Source organism: Colletotrichum scovillei, assembly GCF_011075155.1.
Source record: "Colletotrichum scovillei strain TJNH1 chromosome Unknown Contig00010, whole genome shotgun sequence".
NCBI classification, from domain to species: domain Eukaryota; kingdom Fungi; phylum Ascomycota; class Sordariomycetes; order Glomerellales; family Glomerellaceae; genus Colletotrichum; species Colletotrichum scovillei.
Window position 1 is genome coordinate 3,953,938 of NW_023336268.1, and position 24,682 is coordinate 3,978,619.

Consider the following 24,682-nt stretch of genomic DNA (forward strand, 5'->3'; position numbering starts at 1 on the left):
TCATGACCACAGTCCCCATTGACAGGTTCACCGCTGAGCCCATCTCCGAGACAGACGCTATCGTCCTCGGTCTTAAGTATGGCCTCACAGTAGTCAACACTCTTGTCATGCGCTCCGAACGCGTTGATCCAGTACCTACACTGGCTCAACACATCTTTCTGAGAGTCGGGCGAGCCCTTGATTCAACAGATTATACCACGACTGTCCCGAGCGGGAGGAAAGCCAAGCCAAGCCTGCCCCGTTCGATATCTCTCCGGCCCTTCACTTCATCGCAGCGCCTAAAGCAGGTATGCTATAGTAGACGCAGTTGATGACTTAATACTAAGGTCCGACGAGAACCGCAATTTGATGTGTCGACACCTTTTGCCAGCCTGCCTATGACCCGAAATCTAGGCAGTCCCAGTACTGGCTCTGTAAACCCCTGATACCGATAGGACGACAAGTTATCTGGACGTGCAATCTCTTCCATGGGCGAAGAAGAGCAGACAAACCAGTGCCATGCATAATCAGCGTAGTCTGAAAGCGTCGAAATACCAACGTAGAAAGCGCCATCGCCGTCAAGCTTCTCTGGTTGAGCCATACGAATCACAGAGAGATTGGCAGAAACCCATCCTGATAGATTTTGGGTTCAGGGCAATTAGTCCTTCGTCATTCTCCATAGCCATGAAGCCACAGCTACGAAGATGGGAGGACTTCTTCGAGCATTCCGTCCATGATCGCAGCGACTCCTGACCCCTTTTGGGGCTACGTAGAGCAGACGAGTTGACCGACGTAGAGCACTGGGCAACGGAGCTGGAGGAATCCGTCTGTATATGAGGAACGATACCACGACCTATACTGAACTCTTCAGCACCTTGTGTAATTGCCTCTTCAAAGTCGCCTGTTACCTTCCTCCTGAATCTATGCTTGCCGTGCTTCTTGATCCAGAGCTCAGTTCAGCACAACCTGAAGGCCCCAAAGGATCAACGTCCAGCTACGCTCTTGAGAACAACAGCCTGAACCTCAAGACCCACAACAATAACCTGCATCTCTCTCCAACACATGCATGCGCGTCAAACGAAGAAACATCAAACTCATTGATCATATTTTCATTTCGATTCGATCTGATCTTAGCCCAACCGCAGCGGCCCTACTACAAGAGAAAAACATCTGAAAAAAGAACTACTACTACGACTGGTGAATAAAAAACACGCCATCTATCAACTCCCAAGCGAGCTTCGCATCGCGTCGCAATCGTATCAACAAACTCAAAGAGAGAGAGAACAAGACGAAGCAAACCCTAGACAGCAGCATGCGTCCTCCACACCAAGCCTTCCGCCCCGCGTTCCCATTTAACAATCTTACAAGAAAAAGTTTCCATACTTTACGCATGCCATGGAAACCCTACGCGACGGAAAGACGAGGAATAATCAAGATCAACCAAAATGCTGTCATGACGAAAGGCGTGCGGAATAACCATGTCTCATCCCGTCATCTGTCCAAGCTTCAGAGTCTTCTTGGCCCTCTCACGTCTCACCCTCATCCCGAAACAACAAGACAAGGAAGCAAAAGAGACAACCTCCTAAACTTCTTCCGGCTTTCCATCATGAAGGGTGGCGATCCCGTCTGCACTATACGAGATGAACAAAAACAAAAAAGTTCGTTGACCAAATAAACCCCCCCCCCCCTTTCTCTAGTCCGAGGCGGAATATCTCCCGCGCTGCAGTACCGCCAACGGACAGGAAAAACTTCGAATCCACCCTTCCACTGTTGAAAAACGACAAGAAACCAGACCGTACATCTTCGGTCTCTTCTCTGATAACGATTCCCTCCCTGAATGACGGCCAATTTGTTGGCTTTTGGGTATCCCAGTCTTCTTAGTAGTAGCCGCGCCGAGCTATGTATTTCGGGGGGTTTTTATTTGTGCAGCATTATATCTTTCCTTCCTGAACAATGAAACGACGATCCAACCTCAACGCCGATGGATGTTTGGTGAAATGAAAAAACAAGTGTTCCTAAAACACGTATATCGAAGAGGTGTACGATGCCAAGCAATGTCTGAGGATTGGGGAGGTTGCAAACAGACTGCTTCTGATGAATCCAAAGCCGTCTTGATTGCTTCCGCGACATGCTTCTGGAAGGATAGTAATGAAAACCCGGTTCCACTCAGGACTCGGTGGCAGGGTCGCCAATAAGTCACGATGTTTGTGTATGGAAAATGGGTATATATATATGTGAGAAATCGCAAGTCTCATGATGTCCTTGTGTCTCATCTCTCGATACTCTCGGGACTCATCATGCCCATGGGCTCGTCCTTATCGGTCTGACTGGCGTTGCCCTGGCTTTGCATGCTCTCGTTCCGCTCCATGCTTGGAGGCAGCGCGATCGCCGCTGGATTGGGCCCGGTGCCATTGATGTTGGCGTGCTTGACCTTCTTTGCCGGTGAAGTCTCGGTCTTCTTCTCTGGTGAAGCATTGGCATCCTTGTTGGCTTGCGCCGCTAACTCCATCTTCTTCTTCTTCTTGGCAAGGGCAATCTGCTCCTTGGGCGGCCTCTTCTGTGGTGAGACAATCTTTCCAGATGCGCCAAGACGGGGTCTGGGCCGCCTCTGCTTAACAGGAAGCTCCTCGTCCTCGACCAAGGGCGTATCGCCATTAGCGTGTAGCTTAGCCAGGAAGAAGTTCTTGACGAGACCGATCTGGCCGTGGATGTTCTCCGTCGTAATGGGCTCAACAGGCGGCAAGGATTCGAAGAGGTCGGTGACCTCCGCGCCAACCGTCTGTGTCTGCATCTGGAATTGGTTGCGAACACGGGACTGAAGCAAGTGAAGAGGAACCGAGAGCATATCCAAGCCCATCTCCTTGTCCAGACCAAGGGCCTTGAAACCAAAGAAGTCTTCGCCGAGATCCTCAGCAAAGTCGCCACTAACGAACTGCTCGCTGCCATCTTTGAAGGCACCGACGCCATCTTGTCCGGCTTCCTGGGTAAGGGCAGGCCGCAAAAGCTCGGTCAAATGGAACTTCATGCGTTCGTGGATGCCGCCAAGCTTCGTGCTGAGTCTGTCGACTTCGTCCTTAGCGTAAGACTCCAGACTAAGCAGGTCGCAACCGTTTTCATCGAGTGTGTGCAAGATAATTTCCTCGGGAGTGAAGCGAGACTGGAATCGAGAGCTTCCTTCGGCACGGGATACTGGTGCTTCGATCTTCTCTGCCTCGCGATACACATTGAAGGTCTTGATGATCTTCTCGAAGTAATCGGATGCTAAGCTCGTCATGGTGTCAATAGCAGAGGGCTGAAGCTCTTCGAAACCGGTGTGGTAGAGAATCTTGGCTACAGAGCGCTGGAGGGCACTACGGCAAGTCTCTGGCGCAATGACTGGGCCATCATCTGCGATGAAAGATGGCTCGGCATCTTGCTCCACGAAAGATTCATAATTGGACTTGGGAAACTGGTTGTTGTAAACCTAGAACACACGCGTTAGAAGACTTATACACCCGCCGGCGATGCCTGTATATACCTGAGTCTGGATCTGCATCTGCTTAATCACGCCGATCTTGCTCGATAGTTTCCTCGTCTCCTGGATCTGATGGATGTTGCTGTCGATCTTGCTGGCAAACCTGCTCTTGGGCGCCTTGAAGTGACCTTCGGGGATCAATCGGAGATATTCCTCATGTTGGTTGATGACATGGCCCTCGCCGTCCTCGATCCACTGCAGCTTGGGCTGGATGTCCGGTAAAACTGTCAGAGGTTCGTAGTACGCTGGTACAATCTTTTCCTCTTCTCCTTCCATGCCCTCGGCCAGAGTTTCGGCAGGCTTCGCGGCCTCTTTAGCAGCAATGGCAGACGAGTCCGCCTGGGCTTGACCAATGACGCCCAGGGCTTCGGCTTCCTTTTGACCCCTCAGATACCATCGAATGCCGGCTTTATTTCGGAGTAGAGCAGGAGCGTCAGTGTTGAGCTTATTGTCCTTGAAAAGTTGATACCGTTCCTTGGCGATGAGTGCGCGGTCCTTCTTCGTCACTTGCTTCCAGATCTTGTACTCTTCGTCCTCATAGGCCTGTTCTGCAGCTTCGTTGAGAGCTTGTCCCAAGGCCATGCCGTTCAACGTGGGCCCATCGATATCCATAGCATCAGCATTGCTTCCGATGCCCGAGTGTCCGTTAACGCCGCCAGGCGTTGCCGAGCCACCAATGGGCGTACCGAATCCGCTGCCATCAACTGCTTCAGAACCTTCTCGGCCCTTAGCCAGCAGGCCATTAAGCTGCAGCACCGGTTTCTGGTCAACACTGGGGGTGCCCTCCTTCTGATCGGTGGGTTGTTTCCGAGACTTGGCGCCCTTGGTTCCGGCAGTACGACCGCGAGATGACATTATCGGTTCATCGTCCGAGTCGTCACCGCCGTCTTCCTCGCCACCGTTCTGTTTTCGGCGCTCTTCTGCCTCGACCTCGGCTCGCGGTCTGATGACGAGGTCCGGAATGAGAGGAATAAGCTTCTCGGCCTCTTTCCTCATGCCATTGGCCATCCGCCTCAGAGGGTGTCCCATATCTTGGTTGTAGCGCAGGCAGTTGTCCCATATCAGGTTTAGGTCGGTGACGAATTCCGCCTTCGATTTATACGTGAGGGTCTTGATCTTCTTGGTCATAGATCCCATGTCCATTGGCTGCTTGATGACTGCGTTGTGCCGAGGGTGGTTAGCCAATCCGAGTCAAACTTGTCTGCCTGGAGGCAACTTACGGTTATAGTAATCCGGCGCATCCCTCTTATTCACCCTCTGCAAAAAGGGCGTTGAGTATTCCGTATGTGCCTTCAGCTCCGTCAAGACTTTCTCGAGGGCCTCGTACAACTCTTCTTGGTTGACATTCTCCTCGCTAGCCCATTTACTTCGGTTTTTTCGCACTTCGTTCATGAGTGATCGCAATTCTGCATCAGAGGCGCGAACTTGGTCGCGTTTCATGTCTATCCTCGCAATCAAGTGCTTGAGGGTTAAACTCGACGCGCCCAAATTGGCGCTGCTGAGCGATCCGTGGTTCTCGGCCTGGGCGCCATTTGTCTGACTGTGGTTATTGTTGTTTTCCATCTCGGCCTGCAATTGTTTTTCGGACTCCTCCAGCTGCTGCTGTTCCAGCATAGCAGTCCGGTCGTTTTCCAGAGTATAGAATATGGTATGGAAGCTCCGTCTCGCCGCTTCTTCGGTCGCGTTACGCGCCTCTTCCAGCTGTTTGCGCGCATCTTCGCTGGTTTTGGTGCTGTCTCCAGATCCGTCGGCCTGTTTGAGTTTCTCGAGCTGTTTGCCGGGGGAGCTGACGGAGTGCACAGGCGAACTACCGGACTTTGAGGGGGAGAGTAGCGAGCCGGCGCCGGCGGCCGCAATACCGTTCACGGGTTTACTCGAATCGGCTGCGGTCGCGTCTTCTTCTTCATCCTCGTCATCGTCATCGCCGTAGTCGTCTTCGTCGATGACCCGCTTGGCCTTCTTTGATGGAGGCTCTTGGATCGGCGCATGGTCGGTGGTAGGGGGTAAGATGGAGGGGGAGGGGGCCGAGGGGCGGCGCAGCGCATCGATGGCGGAATAGTTGTATGATCCGTCGTCAGCGAACAGCAGCGAGATCTTTGCCTCGCTTTTGTGATAGAGATCTTTGAACAAGGCGCGTCGTCGTTCCTCTTCAATATCAGGTTGTGCCTCAGGCATCAAGGACATTGAATGGTCGACGGGGGTTCCGTTTCGCGCAGGACCATCATCAAGTTGATGAAACAGGCGACTAGAGGGTTGGTGATGAAGGGACGGCGGCTGCCATGCGTGGTGGCCATTGGGGAGGGACATTTTGAGCCCGGGTTGATGATAGCGACAGGTGGGCGGCGTGTCGCCATGCGCAAGGAAATGCGCTCGTCAGGGACCGAGTCCGGGCGGCAAAGGGTCGTTATGAGCGCATCAGTAGAAAGAGCGACATCGATAGAGATGAGCTTTGCGTTTCGGAGACGTGACGGGTTGTGGTTGTTGTGTATTGATGGATTGGGATAGGGGGTCTTTTGGGTGGTTCCGAGAGGTGAGGTTGAGGATTTGGAGAGGCTCGTACGCAAGTACGCGATGGAACTTTTCCCTTGCCTGAAGACGGCGAGTTGGCCGCTGCTAGCGGTACACGGAACCTTGGTTGACCACGAGTTACGCAGCACAGACCACCACGAAGACTGTCGCAAGTACTTAAAAATGAATTGTCAAGGTCTCAGTATGCTCGTCAATTCATCTACCTTTTTTTCGGACCCAGAAATGAGGTGCACTGGGGTGATGATGGGTGCCGCGATTGCGGGATGCAGGTACATGAACTTCCAATGCCGACGACGGCGCGAGCGGAGGCCACCGTAATTCCCCCCCTTGGCCCAGCGCTGAGCGATCGGATCGCGTACGTTTTTGTCACGTGATGGCCCCAGCCAACCAGTCGCAGTCAGAAACGAGCCACGAAGCGCACCCCAGGCACCAAAGCACACCAGGAGGACGGACCAGCAACACAACACAGAGAGTTTGCTTTGGGGGGGAACTTGGAAGTACTTTAATGCCGAACAAAGTGGTGATGCTTATGTGATTTTCAGAGGTTTGAAATTGTTCGAGTGTCTTTAGCGACTCTCCGCAACACCATCAGACATGTCAATTCACTCCCTTTACACATCATCCCGTGCATCTCAATTCCCTCCACCCACCCCCAGTGACCTCATCCGCATCCACGGGCGCGCATCGCGTCTGGCACCCCCAGACATCCATATCGCGACAGTACCTAACTGCGGCCCACGGCATCTTCCGCCCGGGCCACCTGAACCCGACCAAACCGGGCCCCCTCCATCTGCTCCAAAATCCTCGGGGGCCTACCCCTGTCCTCGAAGAAAGGTCCCGTAAGGTACCTTACGCAGTAAAGCCTGGGGTTGGGGGGCGCCACCACTGCTGCACATCTCCTTCCGTCAGTGGGCTGAACTCCATTTCGCGTTCCCGCAGCAGGACCAAAAAAAAAGCTCTCCCTCGCTCGCCCCGATCCAGTCGCTTGGGAGCTCCGGCCAGCTGGACACCTCACCCTCGTCCGTGACGACCCCATTACGAACAACCCTGGCCAGTTTTCCCTTTCATCTTTGGGAAAGCAAACGCATAACACGAACCTCGACCTCTCTCGTCTGCCAGCTAGTAGCTGAACGTCCTTACACACCTCCATCACTCGAGCCGCCCATAATTGTTTCGAGACACTCCCAAAGCTTAGCCACCTTAGCTACCATCGCAAGCTACCAATCACACCACCATCTGCAGCAGCTCCTGCAGGTCTCTTCAAAATGCGGATACGTTTGCCCTTTGCAGGTACGTCAAGAGTCTCGACAGCGGTCAACCATGGTTCTGGATCTTCATCGATTCCCTGCAGAGCCGAGTGGACAATGTAGCTCCATCTCCCAGCTTCGGCTTCAGCCTAAGCCCCAGCCCAAGCTCAAGCTCAACTTCATCTCCATTCGAGATCCCACTTCAGCTCCAGCTCAAGCTCGCAAACGCAAGTACGCAGAACCCAAGCTAACACACTCCTCCTCCCCAGGCGTCTTCTTCGCCCTCCTCCTCGTCGCAGGCTACGCAGGCCTAACAACCCTCCAACTCGGCCAATACGTAAACGACAAGGTCCTCCACTTCACAACCTTCTTCCTCCTCACCATCGTCTTCTACTGGATCCTCGACACCAACCGCCGCCGCACCCTCAACCTCACCCTCACCGTCTGCACCTTCATCCTCGGCGTCGGCTCCGAGTTCCTCCAGGGCTTCCTCCCCAACGGCCGCGAGTTCGACTTCTACGACATTGTCGCCAACGTCGTCGGCTCGCTCGCGGGCATCGGCCTGTGCTCGTGGTACCACAAGCGCATGCTCGAGCGCAAGCGCCGCACCAAGACGTACCAGGCTGTCCCCGGGGAGGACGAGGAGGACGTGGAGCTCGGTGAGGGACACGAGACTGGTGTTGTTGAGGCTAGTGGTGCGAGGGATGGGGGTGCTGGTGTTGGTGTAGGTGCTAGCAGTGGAGGCAGGTCGCTTGAGGAGGAAGTGGACAATTGGGATGAGAACCAGGTGGATGACTGGGAAGAGGAAGATGGTGATGGTGACATCGGCGGAGTCAAGAGCAAGGATATGGATACGGGAGATATTGGCGACTCCAAGAAGCGGGCTGATTAAAGCTCTTTAGCAAGGAGGAAGCCAAGGAAACGAACGTGTGCGATATGACGGATGAGCATTGAGTTACGATTTTTGGCGTTTAGGGAGGCCTTTCATCCTAGCAGCGTGTTTCGTAATAGATAAAATGACATTCTTTCCCCTCATCATACTGTACAAATCTCACTCTTGGATCGAAGAGAGCAGAACACTAACGTGTGGCAGGGGGAGAGACGAAGAGTTTGAAACAATGGCTATGATTTCTAGGGTAGACCAACAAATTACCAAGACAGAAACGCCAACCCAGTAGCTTCGGCCATAACTTTCTATCGACTCAAAGTATTGAAATCTACAAACATGCAGGCCCTCACCAGCCAAAGGCTTCATTGTGCCATACCACATCCCGGCCCCTCATGACCCACGCGCCGACATACTCCCGCACCTCCCGCCCCATCTCCGCTGGCCCGCACACAAGCACCGCGACCCTCTCCTCGGCCCCCTGCCTGAAGACGTCGTCGACGATCTTGCGCAAGTCTGGTCGCTTGCGGCTGCTCTCGCTGGTGAGGCGGTTCCGCCTTCGGTCACGTTGCAGCGAGCTCATCTCCATCTCGCCCTCGGCGTTTGTCTCGGCGGGAAGACCAGCCATGGGACCGGTGGAGTCCGAGCTGAGGGTATCGCCTGTGAGGAAGACGCGCACGTTGGGGTCGTCAATGATACTCTTGGAGATGGACTTTTCGGCGGCCGTAGCCCAGGCTGTGTCGCTGGCGCCACGGATGGACCAGACGAGTTCGACCTTGGCGCTGGGGTTGTCTTGGAGGATGGCATGGTAGATTGGTACAGTAAAGGTTGCGCCTACGCCGCCGGCCACCAACAGGAAGCGGTCGACAGAGGATCCGGTGAGTTTGTCAAAGTGGAGGGATGCGGCACCGTACGGGCCCTCGATGCAGAGCGGGACCTTGCCGTCTTCGATGCCCGTGCCCGCGTTTGCGAAGCGGCCGAGATGTCGTGTGAGCGGGCCATCGAGTTGTCGAGCTACCAGAGTAAGGCTACCGTTATCCTCGTCGACGGATGCAACGGTGAAGGGGTTGAAGAGAAATTCAAAGAGCATCGCATCAGGGGATGTTGGGCCAGCACCAGGTCGTGCTGCAGCAGGGACGCTGAGGTAGATGTGGGAACCTGGGCGCGTATGGAAAGCATTGATTTTGTGCTGAGGAATCGAAGCAGAGATCTTGATCAGGTTCGTGCCAGGGATGGTCTCAACCTTTGAAAGAGCCATTACAGTCCGGAGACGACGGACGGTAAGGTCGATGAGGAAGACGATGATAGCCTTGACCATAAAGAGGCGAGCCGACTTGGCGTGGAAGAAGACCAGGACTGGAATTGCAAAAGCGCCGATGAGATGAGTGATGAAGAAGACGCGGTACGAGTACCTTCGAACGGTGGCAGCCGCTGTTGAAGTCATCATGTTCATAGTTGCAAACGCAACGACACCGGCAAAGACGACGGGAGCGAAGAGGCGCTTCTGAACGATGCCTTTGGCCACGAAGAAGTTCAGGTAGAATACGGCGTGGAGGACAAGAAGGGATAGCGTCACGCGGGAGAGAACTCGGTGCCATTTGTTCAGCTCTTCGTGAGATGTGCGGAAAGCCTTGGCGATGGGGCTGAAGCTCTTCAATGCCAACAGATATTGGAAGGGGATTTGGGAGACTGCGATGATGCCGAAACGCTTGGTGAGATGGAGGTAATCTACATCTAGTCAGAAACATGGCCTTTCTTTTGTTTAACCAGAGTTAACGTGTTTTTGAGCACGAAATGCCAATTTTATTGAGGCTCACTTGAGTCTCAAGGGGGGTTGGTTCCAGGGTAGAGTTTGGAGTTTCATCACGTTTGACATCCAATTGAGGGGATTCATAACTCACCATCGCCCGTCTCCAACACGCTCAGAACCAGCAGCCATGACGCCCAGGCCAAACCAAAAACCCATTGGTCCTTTTGGCCCCAATGCTGCCCCATGAAGTAGACATCGTCGGCCAGCCACCACTTCCACTTCTTGAGTGTGGCCTCCCAGCTGTGGCCCCAGCTCTGTCTTCTTGTCTTCAGCTCAGGAGAGCCCGGTACAGCAGAGTAGGAAGCTCCCGACTGCCAGCGTTGACTGAGATACGCCCCGAGCCGAAACAGCAAAGCAATGATGATTGGCGTCAGTGCCGAGTACTGAGCATAGCTGCCATAGCGATCCAGGGTCTGTCTCCGGATCTGGACCTCTTCCTTGGACAGGTCGACGAAGCGGTAGGGCCAACTCATAATGGTCGATCTTTCACGGGTGACGCGGATAATGTTGAGGCAGAGTTGGACAAGAAGGAAGCTCAATGGAGCTCAGTGCCACTGGAGAAATACAAAAGGCAAGACAGGAAGAAAAAAGGTTGTGATAGTCCGCAAGCTCGGACCGAGCGGGTAATTACACAAATGAAGACGAGATGGAGTTGCAGTGGGAATTGGCGAAGGTTCCCGTCACTTGTCATATATCGAGGAGCGTGCCTGGACAACCGACTACACACGGCAGAACGAACACCTTACAGCTGGCATCTTCGTCCAAAGTCTCACCTCGCAGTCGAGGCGGTTTTAGGTTGGCTTAGGCTCGTTTTCCAATAGGTGTATCGACCAGCTGCGATGGATTGCTTGGTAAGCGACGTCTTGATTGGTCAGAAGGAGGAAGCTAAGGAGGTGACCCCTGAGCTTTCCCCCAAATGTTCCCGTTTCTGGTGGAGGCAAGTGCTCCCCATTGCCAAGCAGGCGTCGGTGACATTTCAGCGAACATCCCAGCTGTTCGTGGGCGGGCGGGAAGGACCCTGCCGAAAGACCCTTCCATTCCACTGGCTCCAGCATCGTCGCTCTTGCACTTCGATCCACAAAGAAGGCATTGCAATTGTTGCCGACTGCTCTCTTCTGCATGTCACCTTATGAAGCTGTTACATCCTCAACGGACGGATCAAAGAACCGCAGCATTCGGGCCGCAATGTTTAGCTCTAGGCTTCCTCCAGTCATTCCACTCGGCGATGGCGAGGCTGGTGGCTGAGCCATGAATTTCGGTGTCACATTACACACCTCGCAAAGCTCATACGATAGAAGATCCTCTGTATTTGCTCATCAGTGGGACAGAAGCCAAAATCACGCCTGCCTGCAGCAGCAGATCTGCCTCAAATGGCTGGTTGGTTAACTCAGGGTGTCGAAAGACCCTGCCATGCAGCCTGCATAGGCGCTTAGAGCGGGGGTTGCGGCTCCCGTTCAGTGCCTGCTATACAAAACAACGATTCTTGAGCAATCCTCACAGCCCAGTCCTATCATCAATCCTCATAAGAGGGCTCACATTTCGCACTCCGTTTCGTAACCTAAGTTCCACCAATTACCGTGTCATGAATCAACATGGACCCCACGTGCGCTTGCCAACAACTAGAAGTGTTGTACTGGAAGAAAGGTGAGATTGAAATGCTTCCTTCCTCTTATGCTGCTGGCCATACTGATAGGAATAGGCGATCAAAATTGGAGACCAACTACAACGATCATTGAGAAGGAACCAGCATCCTTTCTAGCAGACGAGGGAGATTTCGATGTCTGCATCGTGTAAGCATAGTAGAGCTTGGGTGACGGCTCAATGCTGACAAGTGGATAGCAATGCTTTTGCGCAGAAAATACGCGAATGTTCAACATGCCGTGAGAAGTTTGCTAAAGCCTTCATGATCCCAGATCTCTGGTGGAAACGATACTGCAGGGATTCCAACGGCTACTTTGGATGCGAGACAAAGATTGATGAAGACGGAAATACTGCAGGATTGAGTGAGTTGTGATGATTAGGGCCAAGGACGCTGACTGACGGGAGAATAGCTACGTGGGCGCGATTCCCAGTGAAGCTCACGAACGAAGGACATACAGGATACGAATGGTCAAAGACCAATGTGGTTACGCACTGGGTGGCTAAGACTCGTCAAACAGTCCTCATCGTCTTCGACGCCGTCCAACCAGCGGCGAATTGTATGAAGAGGGTTCCGGAAGATGAATCCGATCCCATTTATGCCGTACCAAACGCGGACTACTTCCTCGATCCTTACTGGATATACATCGGAATTTTGGAGAAGGTCGTCACTCTGCAAGATGCCGCTGTATGGGCTGTTCGTGTTACAGTCAGGACCACAGAGAAGCAAAGGGATATAACCCACGGCTCCGACTCGGCCACGTCAAAACCTGCACCGGGCTTTCGTCATTTACACGAAACTGCACGACATGCTATACACGTTTCCGAGACATTGGATTTGGCCGTCAAGGCTGCTAGGAAGATTCTACTACAACACGAGGCATACAAAGTTGGCCCTGACGATCAGTCCAGGTCTTCCACCGCATGGAAACGGGCTTGGAACCACACACACCAGCGGTTGCAGTTCTTCGAAGAGATGATCACGAGCCTTCAAGAGCGCTCGGCTTCCAACAAGGCTCGACACTTCAACGAGATCTCGCTCGCGTACAACATGGTTGCTCAGTCCGACGCCCGCATTTCTGTAGCCATCGGTCGCGCGACGCAGAGGGACAGCGAGGCCATGAAAACCGTGGCTTTTCTCACACTACTCTTCCTGCCGGCGACTTTCGTTTCAGCCGTCTTCAGTACTTCGTTTTTTGACTACGACTCGGCCTCAGACTCGTGGAATGTCTCTGGAAAGTTCTGGGTATACTGGGTTGTAGCAATTCCAATAACCCTCATAACGGCTCTGCTGTGGTATTACCGACATCATATGAGCCCTCCAGGTGGTTTCGACATACTTCGACGGGCGGATTCCCAAAGAGCATTTGTGTGTAACGATATCGAGTTTGGGGATGGTAAAGCTGATGCGGGGTTGCAGCATCAGGCCCAGGCAAAGTCATGGACATAATGGCATAGCACGCTGTGCCGCACTTGTGGTCAGGCAGACTCGGACCTGGTGCCGTAAATATTGAATGTGACAGGCAAGCGGGTGACAAAATCGATTTCTTGCTCTTCATCTTGATAAGTATCCTTTTTACTACTCATATCATCACTATTATCCTTCTATATTAAAGTCCTTCTTAGGTATATACGTAGAGGAATATACCCTGTTTAACAGATATTAATGCTAGTGATAATAGCAGTGGAAATGCTTGTCGCATATGTCGAGCGGAAATCGATTTTGTCACCCACTTGACAGGCTATCGAATTCCGTTAGCAGCTTCCAACAATGTGCATCTTCCACCACAGTCGTTTATCCGATTGGACACTTTTTGGCCATGCAGCAGGGGCCTTGTGATCTAAATGCTACTGGACGCTGCGAGGAGCTGAAAACTGCTGCGGCAACAGGGGGCTGTGTTGGCGCAGCCTGATTGACGCCCTCGACTCAGATAGGTATTCTGGAGTCGCAGGCAAGTCCCGTCTGCCCCAAGTTGCCTTCCGCAAAGCCTATCTCTTCGTCAATTTCTCTGACCTGGCTTGAACTCGATTCGCAACAACCCTCACTGCGATTTCGGCCATATCGCAATCGCCATACCAGGTAAGTACAAGCTATTCTATCACACATTCGTTCTCACGGCGACTGAACATCGCAGATTAGGAAGACGACTTCAGCAGAAACCCCTTGGATCCCGCATGGAGGTTGACCAAAATGCTCAGCGATCACGCTCACCATCAACAAAAAACTACCGATTCGCAGTCCACGAGCGCTCCTAGATGTGCCACAGAGAAACGGGAACGGAGCGTCAGTAGTGACGAAGGGAGTGATTATGGGCTTGCAAAGAGGGCAAGAACAACGAGCTTCCTTCGTACGCCGAACAGTGCGGGGCAGTTCTTGGTCAAACTATCACATGAGGCATACACGGTGGGCTGGGTTTGTGCTCTTCCCCTTGAGATGGCTGCAGCCCGAGCGATGCTTGACAAGGAACACCAACCACTCAATATGAATCCAAACGACAGCAAGGTGTACACGTTTGGCAGCATCGGCCCGCACAATATCGTCATTGCATGCTTACCGTCAGGCCAGTATGGCACAAACAGCGCAGCCGTAGTGGCGAACAACATGCGCTGGAGCTTTCCATCAATACAGACTGGCTTGATGGTCGGAATAGGTGGCGGTGTTCCTGGAAGAATCGACGTACGGCTTGGCGACGTCGTGGTCAGTAACCCGACAGCAGATTCTCCAGGTGTCGTACAGTATGACTTTGGAAAAGCTGTAAACGATGGTAAGTTCGAGCGCATCGGGAACCTGAACAAACCTCCACCGCCGGTTCTTGCAGCTGTCTCCAGGTTACGAGCTGACCACGAATTTCAACCGAGTCGAGTTCCGGATATCTTGGCTCGCATGGAATTGCATCATCCCTATATGGTTGAGTTCTTGCATCGAAATGTAGATGAAGACAGACTCTTCGAGGCCTCATACGAACATTCTGGGGAAACCTGTGATGACTGCGATAGATCCAGGCTCGTACCACGCAGTCTACGACCGACAAACAACCCCAGCATTCATTATGGAATTATTGCCTCTGGAAATCAGGTTATGAAACATGCGAAAACGAGGGACCGACTGGCGAAAGAACTTGGATTGATATGTTTTGAGATGGAAGCTGCAGGGCTGATGGACAATTTTCCATGCCTCATTATCCGTGGTATCTGTGATTATTCGGACTCCCACAAAGCAAAGCAATGGCAGAAATATGCCGCTGCAACCGCAGCGGCCTATGCGAAGGAGCTTCTCTCCATTATCCCACCTCAAGGAAGCTTTAGTATTCAAAGGCAGCCTGAAGTGCGGGACACCGGTAAGCCATAATGCCGACCCTCTCGCTGAGAATCTGCTAACGATTTACTACAGAAACACCATCGACAGATCGCAAGGCGCTTCTAGACTCGCTCAAGTTTGATCAAATTGATAAGCGGCACGCCAATATCAAGGCCAACCATGCGAAAACCTGCGATTGGCTTCTCCAGCATCCTGATTATGTCATCTGGTTAGATCGTAAGATGTACTCTCAACATCACGGTTTTCTCTGGATCAGGGGGAAACCTGGGGCAGGAAAGTCAACGATCATGAAATTCGCCTTCAACCGAGCGAGAAGGAGAGCCACATCGATTGGGCCTTCTATTTCATTCTTTTTCAACGCAAGAGGCGAAGGGCTCGAGAAGTCAACGCTGGGAATGTATCGTTCACTCATACATCAGCTTTTGGAAAAAATGCCCGATCTACAAATTTTGCTCGATACCAACGACGGCCCACAAGAAATCGCAGTGTGGAATCTAGAAAAGGCCAAGATCCTCTTCCGTAGCGCCGTTCGGAAACTCGGACAACGGCAACTTACATGTTTCATTGACGCCCTTGACGAGTGCGCCGAGAGTGAGGTTCGAGAGATGGTAGAGGTCTTCGAAGACCTAGGACAATATGCGGTTCAGAACGATATCCGATTCTACGTTTGCTTCTCTAGTCGGCACTACCCCTATATCGATATACAATACGGCCAAAAGCTCATCCTGGAGGACCAAATCGGTCATGAAAGAGATCTCGCAGAGTACGTCCGTACTAGTCTCAAGGCCGGCACTGGGCCCAAGAGTGAAGAGGTCATCGCCGAAATCTTACGGAAAGCTTCTGGTGTTTTTATGTGGGTCGTACTGGTGGTCGACATTCTCAACAAGGAATACCTTAGGGGTCGCTTGTTCGCAGTCAAAAGTCGCCTGAAAGAGATTCCATCCGAACTGAGCGAGCTCTTCCAGAACATATTGACAAGAGACCAAGAAAACCTCGACGATTTGCTTCTATGCATCCAATGGGTTCTCTACAGCGCACGGCCTCTAAAACGCGAAGAATACTACTTCGCCTTAGCCTCCGGCTTGGAGCCTGATACTCTAGGAGAGTGGGATTCCAATGAAGTCCCGTCTGAATTCATGGATCGTCTGATTGTCAGTTCATCTAAGGGACTGGCTGAAACAACGAGATCCGATGATAAGACTGTCCAATTCATTCACGAATCGGTACGTGACTTTCTGATCAAGGACAACGGATTGCGTACTCTCTGGCCAGAGATGGGCGCTGATTTCGAGGCCCAAAGTCACAATCGATTAAGGGACTGCTGCCATGAATACTCGGCCCAAGTCAATATTTCTAGATACCTGAAAGACGATGACTATCGATTGTACACCTACAGAGAGGGATTTATCAACTTGAAAGCCGTAATCGACCGTGGCTTTCCATTTCTAGAGTATGCAACCAGTCAAATACTCTACCATGCCGATGCCGCTGCCCGGACCGCCCCACAGACCGAGTTCCTCCAACATTTCCCCTTAGAACGATGGAACCAGAGAAGCAATATCTTTGAAAAGCATCAAGTCAGAAGGCAGAAGCCTGGTGCTACGAACATCTTATACATCGTTGCGGAGAGGGGATTCACGAAACTGGTTGAGACAGCACTCCATCATGACCCGGATGCCGAAGTACGTGGAGGCCGCCATGGGTACCCACTCCTTGCGGCTTTAAAAGAAGGCCATGACGACGTAGCAAGATTCTTGCTGCAACATATTGCAAGTTCTGCAAGAAAAATTGGGTCTACAGCATACAATACCCCGGAGAACGAGACGAGCAGTCAAGTCCAACCTAGCATTGACTGCAAAGACAAAGAAGGACGTACGCCGCTCTACTTTGCTGCAGAAAGAGGGCAACTCGACATCGCCGAAACGCTATTCGACTTGGGCGCGCGACCTGACCTCATACCAAAGGACATCTCTTATAGCCCCGTGGTTCGCGCTGCCGAAAAGGGACAGGAAGCATTCTTGAGGCTCATTCTCCAGAAGCGATCCGGGTCACAACTGAGCGTCACTCCCAGCATGATTTCACGACTACCATCATCGGTAGACAAACTTCAAGACGTCAAAAGAGCTCTCATCAGGGCGGCTGAGACCGGAAATACGGGCACTGCGCAAATTCTGCTTGAGACGGGTGTTAGCATCGATGACGGGTACAAGCCTGACCACACGCCTCTGATAGCGGCAGTCCGAAAAAGTCAAAGTCGCTCCATCGACCTCCTTCTTGAAAGTGGAGCAGACATTAATAGAGGATCCCTATTGGAAGGAATGAAGCCAATCCATTGGGCAATCACACGCGAAAACGAAGCAATCATTCGATTATTGATTGAAAGAGGGTGTGACTTTGAAGTTCAAGACGCATCTGGGCAAACACCTCTCCACATCGCTTGCCAATATGAGAACCGCTTTCGGATCGTAGCGCTTCTTCTCGAAGCAGGTGCGAATGTCCATGTACAGGACGACAATGGGGATACTCCCCTGTTCATCGCTGTATTACGCGATGCAATCGATAGTGTGAAATTGCTATTGCAACACAGCATTTGTGAACACCAAAGAGATAATGACGAAATCACACTCACTCGTGGGAAATCGCAACAAAAATTTGGAAGTGTACCTTCAGATTTCAGGAACTTGACAAACAAGCTCGGACAGACCGCTCTCTTCAAAGTTCGACCCTACACACCCCGAATTCTGGAGGTCCTATTGAATGAAGGTCTGGACCCTACTCATCAAGATAATCTGGGCCAGAACTTTCTCCATGAGGCATGTAAGCGAGGCTCATCAAGCTCCAGATATTTTGAAGGTGTGGGGAAGGCCATTGAGAATGGTCTTGAAATTGACTGCCGGGACTACGAGGGACGAACCCCCCTTATGAATGCTGCTAGGGGATGGGATTCTCGATTAGTCGACTTTCTGCTTCGACGTGGAGCCGATCCCAATGCAAGGGATATAAAAGGACAAACGCCACTATCTGAGATCCTTTCTGTGGATTATTACGAGTATAGACTTGAAGCTGTATCAGCCACGATTCGGAGCCTTCTTGATGCGGGTGCCGATGTCACAGAATCAGGCCCAAACGGTAAAGATTTAAAGGAATTGGCTTTGCGGTGGAGTATTAAGGTGTGACAATGTTGATCGGAAAGGCGTTTGAGAAGGCCCATGCCACTTCCTAAGGGCGTCCCTGGGTTTTGTGCTTCCGGAAGAACTTCGTGTCTTCTCAAACACTGGTTGGCGTGTTCTCGGAATCCTTTTTGTGGTGGATCCCTTCGGAATTCATACTTTTTTTTTTAGTCACGGCGTTGGGTCAGAAATCTCATATGAGTCTACTCTTGCAAAAATCACCATATTTATGTCGATGCTTGTACAACGGCGCAAGACCGACGTCTCGAACTCACCGGATGATGGCGCCGGCTTCGGCCGGCCAAATTTACCCCGCCATCACCGTCCCGCGGCGAAGTCCTCCGTCAACCCCGCCAAAGTGGGCCAGGCGCTTTCTATCGGCAGACTCAAGCTCAGGATATGCTCGCATCCTATGACTATGTAATCAGCAAGTATCTCTGAAGTCGTCTATAGCTTCAGGACAAAGGCTTTCTATCAAATAAGTCCAAATCTAAATCACTGAATGCAAAGGCCGGGCTCGCTAACGAACACAAGGCGAAACTAAGTTTCCTCAGACCCAATCCTAACCTCTCCATGCATAATGCAAGCAACTTATTCCAGTTTGATACAGGATACAAGATATTCCAGGTCCCAAGTAAGGTCGATTAGCCTCTCGGCAAAATCCCCAAAAAGTCAAAAAGAGCCTCATCCACTAAGTAATCCATGCAAGCAAAGTCCACGCATAATCTCCATCATCCACGCCCTTTCTGCGCGCCCTTTCTGTACATGCCTGCTATCAAAACCCCACCATCCGCCGGTGAAGAGGACCCACTTCCCACCTCCGACCCCGCGCCGGTGTAATCTCACCGTCGTTGGATTTATCATCCTCATAGAGTCGCAGCTACCTTGCTTCAATTCATCTTATATCCAACATTCCAGCTCACATCCGTCTCTCCTCATCACTTCCCGTCGTCATCCGAATACCAACAAACTCCAAAATCATCCATTCCCCAATATACCACCTCAACTCAAACCACCACATATCATCACCACACCCAACACCACCAAAATGTCCGACCAAATCGAAAAAGTCCTCACGACCGCCGCCCCAGCGCCCCTCCCCCAATTCTCCCAAGCCGTAAAATACAACGGCATGGTCTACTGCTCCGGCAACATCGGCATCCTCCCGGACAAGCCAGGCATGGTCCAGGCCGAGGGCACGGTCAAAGACCGCACCCGCCAGGCCCTCAAGAACCTCACCGCCGTCCTCGAAGCGTCCGGAAGCTCCCTCCGCAACGTCGTCAAGGTCAACGTCTACATTACGCAGATGTCCGACTTCGCCACCATGAATGAGGCGTATGATGAGTTCTTCACGTTTGATCCCAAGCCTGTAAGTTTATCTGTTATCCATATCTAGAGATGACTTTGCTCGTCGTTCCTGGCAGGTCATGACGGAAAAGGAATGAGAGATTGCGTGCTGATATTTTAAATGAAAAGGCCCGCACGTGTGTTGCAGTATACCAGCTACCGCTGGGCACTGATGTCGAGATTGAGTGCACGGCATTCCTGAACAAGCCCACTCAGAAGCTGTAGATTCCTCGCATTTTGGACTTTAAAACTGTGTTCCAACTTTGAAGAAACAAACCTATTTTGAACTACTGTATTTATGTAATAGTGAACGCCTGGGTTACAGCAACCCGCCCTATTGGGCATGGCTTCTGCAAATCTATAAGAAAAGCACAGTTTTCCCACCCTTTTAAGCAGCCTCCTCATGGGACTGCATGCCCGTAACGCCGGGTAACAAATAAGCAAGCCCCTTCCACATCATGTCTTCATCAAGCGCCAGTGAAATGAGCTCCCATATCGCACACCTTACTGCCGATATCTGGCAAGCTGTGCCATGATATTCTGAACCTGCACTGCGGAATCACCTGTGCCAGTTGCAGGAGGGTGGCCGTTCGGGCCATTCGGGGGTGGCGCGCCATTCGGAGCAAAGGCCTGTCCGCCATACGAGGCAGGCTGCGTTGGTGCCGCAGGCGGCACTTGCTGAAGACCACCCATAAGGGCTTGCAGCTGAGCGTTCGCCGCTCCGGCAGCATTGTTGACAGCCGCCGGCCCACCCTGGGGGTTCAAGCTAACCAGCAACCGCTGCAAGGTCGCATTATCGATACCGCTCATCATGCTGGCGAGGTCGGCTGGCACTCCAGCCGGTGGTTGGGGTTGTTGGACAGGAGGTCCACGCGGCGGTCCCTGACCTCCGTGATAAACAGGTGCCTGAGGAGGTACGGGCTGCCCTCCATAAGGCTGTCCGTATCCCGGGTACTGAGGCTGGGGAGGCGGGCCATTCTGATAAGGTGCCGCCGGCACAGCTTGTGACTTGGCCCGGAGGACGAGCTCTGCCGCGATCGGCGGGTCGATGTCTCGATAGTCGTCGTATCGGGCACTGACGCCTCCGGAGCGGTCGAAGACTCGGAGCGGGATCTTGCCCATGTTTTGTGCCTGTATGTCGAGGTCAACAATGGCGTGTACACCTTCGATGACTTGGCGTTGGAGAATAGCCTCGCGAGGGAAGCTCGGGTGAAGGAACATGACGTCAACTTTCAGGCCGCGATCGGTGAAACCGCGCTGAACCCAGGTTATGAAGTCGCGGCTAAGATCCTGGAGGAGCAAGAATTGAACGTCAGGAACCTGGTTGCCGTAGCGGCGAGGAATGTCGAGACGGTCGTCAGCTGCCGAAGGACGGCCATAAGCCGCAGGCGGGCTGGGGCTACGCCGGCGGTATCCATCGTTGTGGCGGCCATATCCCTGCGGAGACCGCGAACGACCGCGGGAGCGGTCATGAGAGTCCTGCTGGTAACGATCCCGACCATGACTATCCTCACGGCCATGGCCCCGTCGGGGAGGGCTGTTACGTCCCGGCCTGTAATCATCGCGGTTACGACGGTTGTCATGGTGTGAGTTGGCTCCGTCATGACGATCTTGACGTCCTGACTGTCGGCCTCCACGACCGCCACGGTCTGGCGAGCGGTTTCTCTCGTTGCCGTCCTTCTTCTTTTGGGCGCGTGAAATTTCCAGATCTAGTAAAAGTGAGCAAGGCCCTCTCGGCGCACGTTGTTAAAGTCTACTTACGAATCTTGCGACCCTTGATTTCGCTGCCCTGCAGATTGTCCATGGCAGCTTGGGCATCTTCGAGATTGTGATATTGGACGAAGCCATAGGCGGATTTGAGTGAAATCTGGGCGAGACGGCCGTATCTGTGGAAGATATCAAAGACGTCCCGCTTGGAAACGCGTTCGCTCGACAGGTTGCCTGAAAAGAAGTCAATGGCGCCGTCGGGTCTGCCTGATGAGAGAGAGCGCGAACCAATGAAGATGCGTGAGCCATCGGGGAATTTATCCCATTTGGCATCAGCCATGTAACGGCGCTCGTCGTTTACGAAAGTGTCCCACAGCTTCTGGCGGTCAGCAGTCTCGTCCGTCTGGCCGGCGGGGTAGCCGCCAGGAGTGGGATAGGGAGGCGCGTTCATTGAAGTAATGGGCATGGCCGCGTTCAAACCGTTGGCGGGTGGAGGTGGGAGGCTGCCATAGACGTCGGATGCGGTACCAGGGGCACCGGGAGCACCCGTAGCTACGTAAGCAGATGGTTGACCTGACGTGGGCGGAGCAATCATGTTGGGAGAGACATGAGAAGCAGCGGTCTGAGGAGGGAAGCCTCGATAGTCTTCAGATGGATATGTGGGAGCCGCCTGTTGGGGCAACGGAGGTCTGGGAGGAAGAGTGGCAGACGCAGACGAGGTCAAGTTGGACGATGGCTGAGCATCATGGTTCTGAGTAGAGCCAGTGGGAGATTGGTTGTTGCTGGACTCGCTCGCCTGGCCTGTCATCTCAGCAACAAGGCGCGAGATATCAACGGCGGGGTCATCCTCGGGGGCATTGTCATTGCGTGCGTTGAAGGAGGCGCCGTTGGCAGTCGAATGAGGCGCGCTTGAATCAGCTCCTTGGTGGGCGGCAGCTGGTTGGGAAGGCGCGGATTTGGTGGAGTGTTCTGCAGCAGTAGCAGTGGCCGACGAGGAATCAGCGGCAGCGACGGTGGAAGGGGCCACTTGCGAAGGGCTTGTCAAAGAATCAGGAGCGGCGGAATTGTGAATGGATTCTGGTGCCTTTGATACATCATCCTCTTCCGCGCCATCTTCGTCCGCGTCCCGGGGAGGAGAGTCGAAGATCTTGAGATAATCATCCTCGCCGGCATCTGGCTCCACCTGCTGTTCCTGGACCTTGTCCGTGTGTGTCTCCTCTTCCTCGCCGTAGGCATCGTCCAGACTGTCGACGTCGTCTTCGGCGTCTGCGTTGTCTGTGGCGGCTTGCGCATACGGCTCGGTGGAAATTGGTGCATGTGCAGGTTCGTCTAGGTCGCCTTGAGCGACTCCATTAGTGTGGGCGGTCATTGCATCAAGGATATCAGCAGTATCCTGGAGAGCAGGTACAACGGCTGTTGCGGCGGAGTGGAGGGGAGATGGACAGTAAGGCGAGAGGTCGGCAGCAGTAGCCTGGAACTCGGGGGTGGCCTCCGGTTCGGGCATTCAAGCTATTGGAGTTGTTGTCGCACTGGCTGGCGGTAATACGAAGTAGTGGTTTTGGTGTTGATAGTGACCTGAAGATGCGAGTGGGCGATGTGACGACAGCTGCGGAAGCTTGCTGATGTCGACGATGGCAAGGCTTGCGCGAAACAGGCAGAAGAAGCTTGTAGGAGGTTGACGAGACAAGCTTGTGGGCGGACGGGTTAAAGAATGGGCTTTATGTCAATGGAGTAGAAGCGACGAACGAGGCAACCGGGCGCCTTGTTTTCAGCAAATTCAGTCGAGCCGCAGCAATGCCGTCATGTACTTAGGGGCCAAGGCAAGCGCGAGGCAAGGCAAGCACGGCTGGGTTGGTTGGTTTGGGGACCCAAACGAGAGGGTAAGAGCAGATACCCAGAGTGGCAGGAAGGCGGGGTGGGAATGGGAGGAAGGAAGCAGGCGCAAAAGAAAAGAGGCTGCAGGCACGGGGGAATCTCCGATGGGGTTGGGCGGCGGTATGAGTACCGAGTAATAAGGTGTGAATGGGTGAGTGGGTGCCTTATGACAGCAGATGGAAGAGTCGACTCGGAGGAATCAGAAATCTCTGCGACGGGAGTTTATTTTTCTCTGGTGCTGGGCAGGAGAGGTCGGAAGGGTGTCGATTCAGCAGTAGGAGAAAGGTAAGGTGAGAGAGGATGCAGGAGGAACGTTGAACCTTGAGGCCATGAACACCAAGATGTGGTTGGTGGCTGCTGCGGCGGTGTCGCGTGAAAGTATGTGCGGTGGAAGGAAAAAAAGGTTAAAAAGCTCAGGTACGAACGACGTGGTGGAGCCTGGAGGGCCGCGTGGGAAGAAAAGTCGAAAAAATCGCTGTGTGAAGGGACTGCAGGTGGAAGGAAACAACCTCAGGTACCCCGTAGGTAAGGTGCCATCCCACCCGCTGCCAGAGCTCTGTTCTCCGCAAGGCTGGCCGATCGCGCTGAACGGAATGAGGCCTGACCAATGTCACGGTGGGAAAAACGGTTGGAAGCCCACAGCCCGACGCTAGCTTCATCTGGCAGCTCAGTCGCGCTTAGCCAAATACGGATACCGTGTCTATCTCACAGTTTATAATCTCTCCAACACGGTACATCAACACTCAGGAAAAGTCCAGATCCACCCAAACTTGGTCTATCAATTAATGATGATGACTACTGTCTGGTGCAGACTGGTCAGTTCTGCAAAGAATTACCTACCTTGCAACCCGGAATCCAATCTATTTTTTCATCTTATAGCCAGTCAGATGGCTTTTTGTCTGAACTTCAGTCTCGATCAGTTTGACGTCTTCCTTTGATCAACTTAACCGCCGCAATGAAGTTTGCGTCAAGTCTATATCAATTTGTCCGTCCAACATTGGGAAACCCTTTGATTCGACCCCTGCAGCCCGTCCGCTGGACTCGCTTCCAAGCATTCGAGGCAGACTTTGATCCTGAAGAGTTGGAAAAGGCAAGATCATGGCACAAGTCCTTCAACGGTAACCAACTCCCCAAGGGGCAAACAACTTATGCCCGATCCAGCGGCCCGGGTGGTCAGCATGTCAATAAGTAGGCTTTTCGCATATATACTGGATATTCCAGTATCTCTAATCTCTGGCTCGCAGTTTTGCTAATGTCATGGTAGGACGGAGAGCAAAGCGGTCACAGTTTGGCCTATCAAGGACATCTTACCAGTCTTACCCAAGTTGCTACACCAAGGCATCAGGGCATCAAAATACTACACAGCTAGATCTGATTCTCTGACATTTCAAGCTCAAACGCACCGCCAGAGAGATGCCAACTCGGAGGAAAACCAGCAAAAGCTCATCGACGAGATCAAGAGGATATATCAAGAGACAGTCCCTGGCGAAACGAGTTCTGACAAGAAGAAGAAACATGCTGAGATGTGAGTTGTCTTTTTATACACCAATGCACCTGAAGGGGCTAACAAGGCAGGTAGAGCAAAATCATTCAACGAGGGACGACTGAGGCAGAAGAAACAAATGAGCACCAAGAAGCAGAATCGACGTTCTTTTGACTGA

At 52.7% G+C, this 24,682-nt stretch overlaps 8 protein-coding genes across 8 annotated transcripts; 5 read left to right on the top strand and 3 right to left on the bottom strand.

The window, feature by feature from the left end:
- Positions 1 to 1,125: 1,125 nt before the first annotated feature.
- Positions 1,126 to 6,301, bottom strand: HER10_EVM0006157 (uncharacterized protein). The gene is made up of 3 exons (XM_035475750.1): positions 4,714 to 6,301; positions 3,497 to 4,650; positions 1,126 to 3,442 (listed from the first exon to the last, which is right to left on the bottom strand). The coding sequence occupies exons 1-3, from the start codon at positions 5,798 to 5,800 to the stop codon at positions 2,249 to 2,251; spliced, it is 3,435 nt and encodes a 1,144-aa protein (XP_035328061.1). The 5' UTR covers positions 5,801 to 6,301; the 3' UTR covers positions 1,126 to 2,248.
- Positions 6,302 to 6,764: 463 nt separating this feature from the next.
- On the top strand, positions 6,765 to 8,551 carry HER10_EVM0007170 (VanZ like family protein). The gene is made up of 2 exons (XM_035476735.1): positions 6,765 to 7,312; positions 7,539 to 8,551. The coding sequence occupies exons 1-2, from the start codon at positions 7,288 to 7,290 to the stop codon at positions 8,159 to 8,161; spliced, it is 648 nt and encodes a 215-aa protein (XP_035328155.1). The 5' UTR covers positions 6,765 to 7,287; the 3' UTR covers positions 8,162 to 8,551.
- Positions 8,505 to 10,611, bottom strand: HER10_EVM0002463 (ferric reductase like transmembrane component; the record flags this gene model as incomplete). Its single annotated transcript, XM_035472172.1, has 2 exons — positions 10,057 to 10,611; positions 8,505 to 9,883 (listed from the first exon to the last, which is right to left on the bottom strand). The coding sequence occupies exons 1-2, from the start codon at positions 10,436 to 10,438 to the stop codon at positions 8,505 to 8,507; spliced, it is 1,761 nt and encodes a 586-aa protein (XP_035327690.1). The 5' UTR covers positions 10,439 to 10,611.
- A 350-nt stretch (positions 10,612 to 10,961) lies between these two features.
- HER10_EVM0008296 (uncharacterized protein) lies at positions 10,962 to 13,198 on the top strand. Its single transcript, XM_035477823.1, has 4 exons — positions 10,962 to 11,609; positions 11,665 to 11,755; positions 11,805 to 11,968; positions 12,017 to 13,198. The coding sequence occupies exons 1-4, from the start codon at positions 11,558 to 11,560 to the stop codon at positions 13,051 to 13,053; spliced, it is 1,344 nt and encodes a 447-aa protein (XP_035328251.1). The 5' UTR covers positions 10,962 to 11,557; the 3' UTR covers positions 13,054 to 13,198.
- Positions 13,199 to 13,291: 93 nt separating this feature from the next.
- HER10_EVM0003061 (uncharacterized protein) lies at positions 13,292 to 18,098 on the top strand (the record flags this gene model as incomplete). Its single annotated transcript, XM_035472748.1, has 2 exons — positions 13,292 to 14,941; positions 14,995 to 18,098. Exons 1-2 carry the CDS (start codon positions 13,795 to 13,797, stop codon positions 18,096 to 18,098), a joined length of 4,251 nt encoding a protein of 1,416 aa, XP_035327760.1. The 5' UTR covers positions 13,292 to 13,794.
- A 191-nt stretch (positions 18,099 to 18,289) lies between these two features.
- On the top strand, positions 18,290 to 19,716 carry HER10_EVM0013075 (endoribonuclease L-PSP). Its single transcript, XM_035482445.1, has 2 exons — positions 18,290 to 19,461; positions 19,569 to 19,716. The coding sequence occupies exons 1-2, from the start codon at positions 19,141 to 19,143 to the stop codon at positions 19,662 to 19,664; spliced, it is 417 nt and encodes a 138-aa protein (XP_035328667.1). The 5' UTR covers positions 18,290 to 19,140; the 3' UTR covers positions 19,665 to 19,716.
- Positions 19,717 to 19,745: 29 nt separating this feature from the next.
- HER10_EVM0000945 (RNA recognition domain-containing protein) lies at positions 19,746 to 23,289 on the bottom strand. Its single transcript, XM_035470709.1, has 3 exons — positions 21,435 to 23,289; positions 21,201 to 21,380; positions 19,746 to 21,148 (listed from the first exon to the last, which is right to left on the bottom strand). The coding sequence occupies exons 1-3, from the start codon at positions 22,648 to 22,650 to the stop codon at positions 19,944 to 19,946; spliced, it is 2,601 nt and encodes an 866-aa protein (XP_035327561.1). The 5' UTR covers positions 22,651 to 23,289; the 3' UTR covers positions 19,746 to 19,943.
- A 687-nt stretch (positions 23,290 to 23,976) lies between these two features.
- Positions 23,977 to 24,682, top strand: HER10_EVM0005595 (peptidyl-tRNA hydrolase domain-containing protein; the record flags this gene model as incomplete). The annotated part of the gene is made up of 3 exons (XM_035475204.1): positions 23,977 to 24,209; positions 24,286 to 24,546; positions 24,601 to 24,682. The coding sequence occupies 3 exons, from the start codon at positions 23,977 to 23,979 to the stop codon at positions 24,680 to 24,682; spliced, it is 576 nt and encodes a 191-aa protein (XP_035328006.1).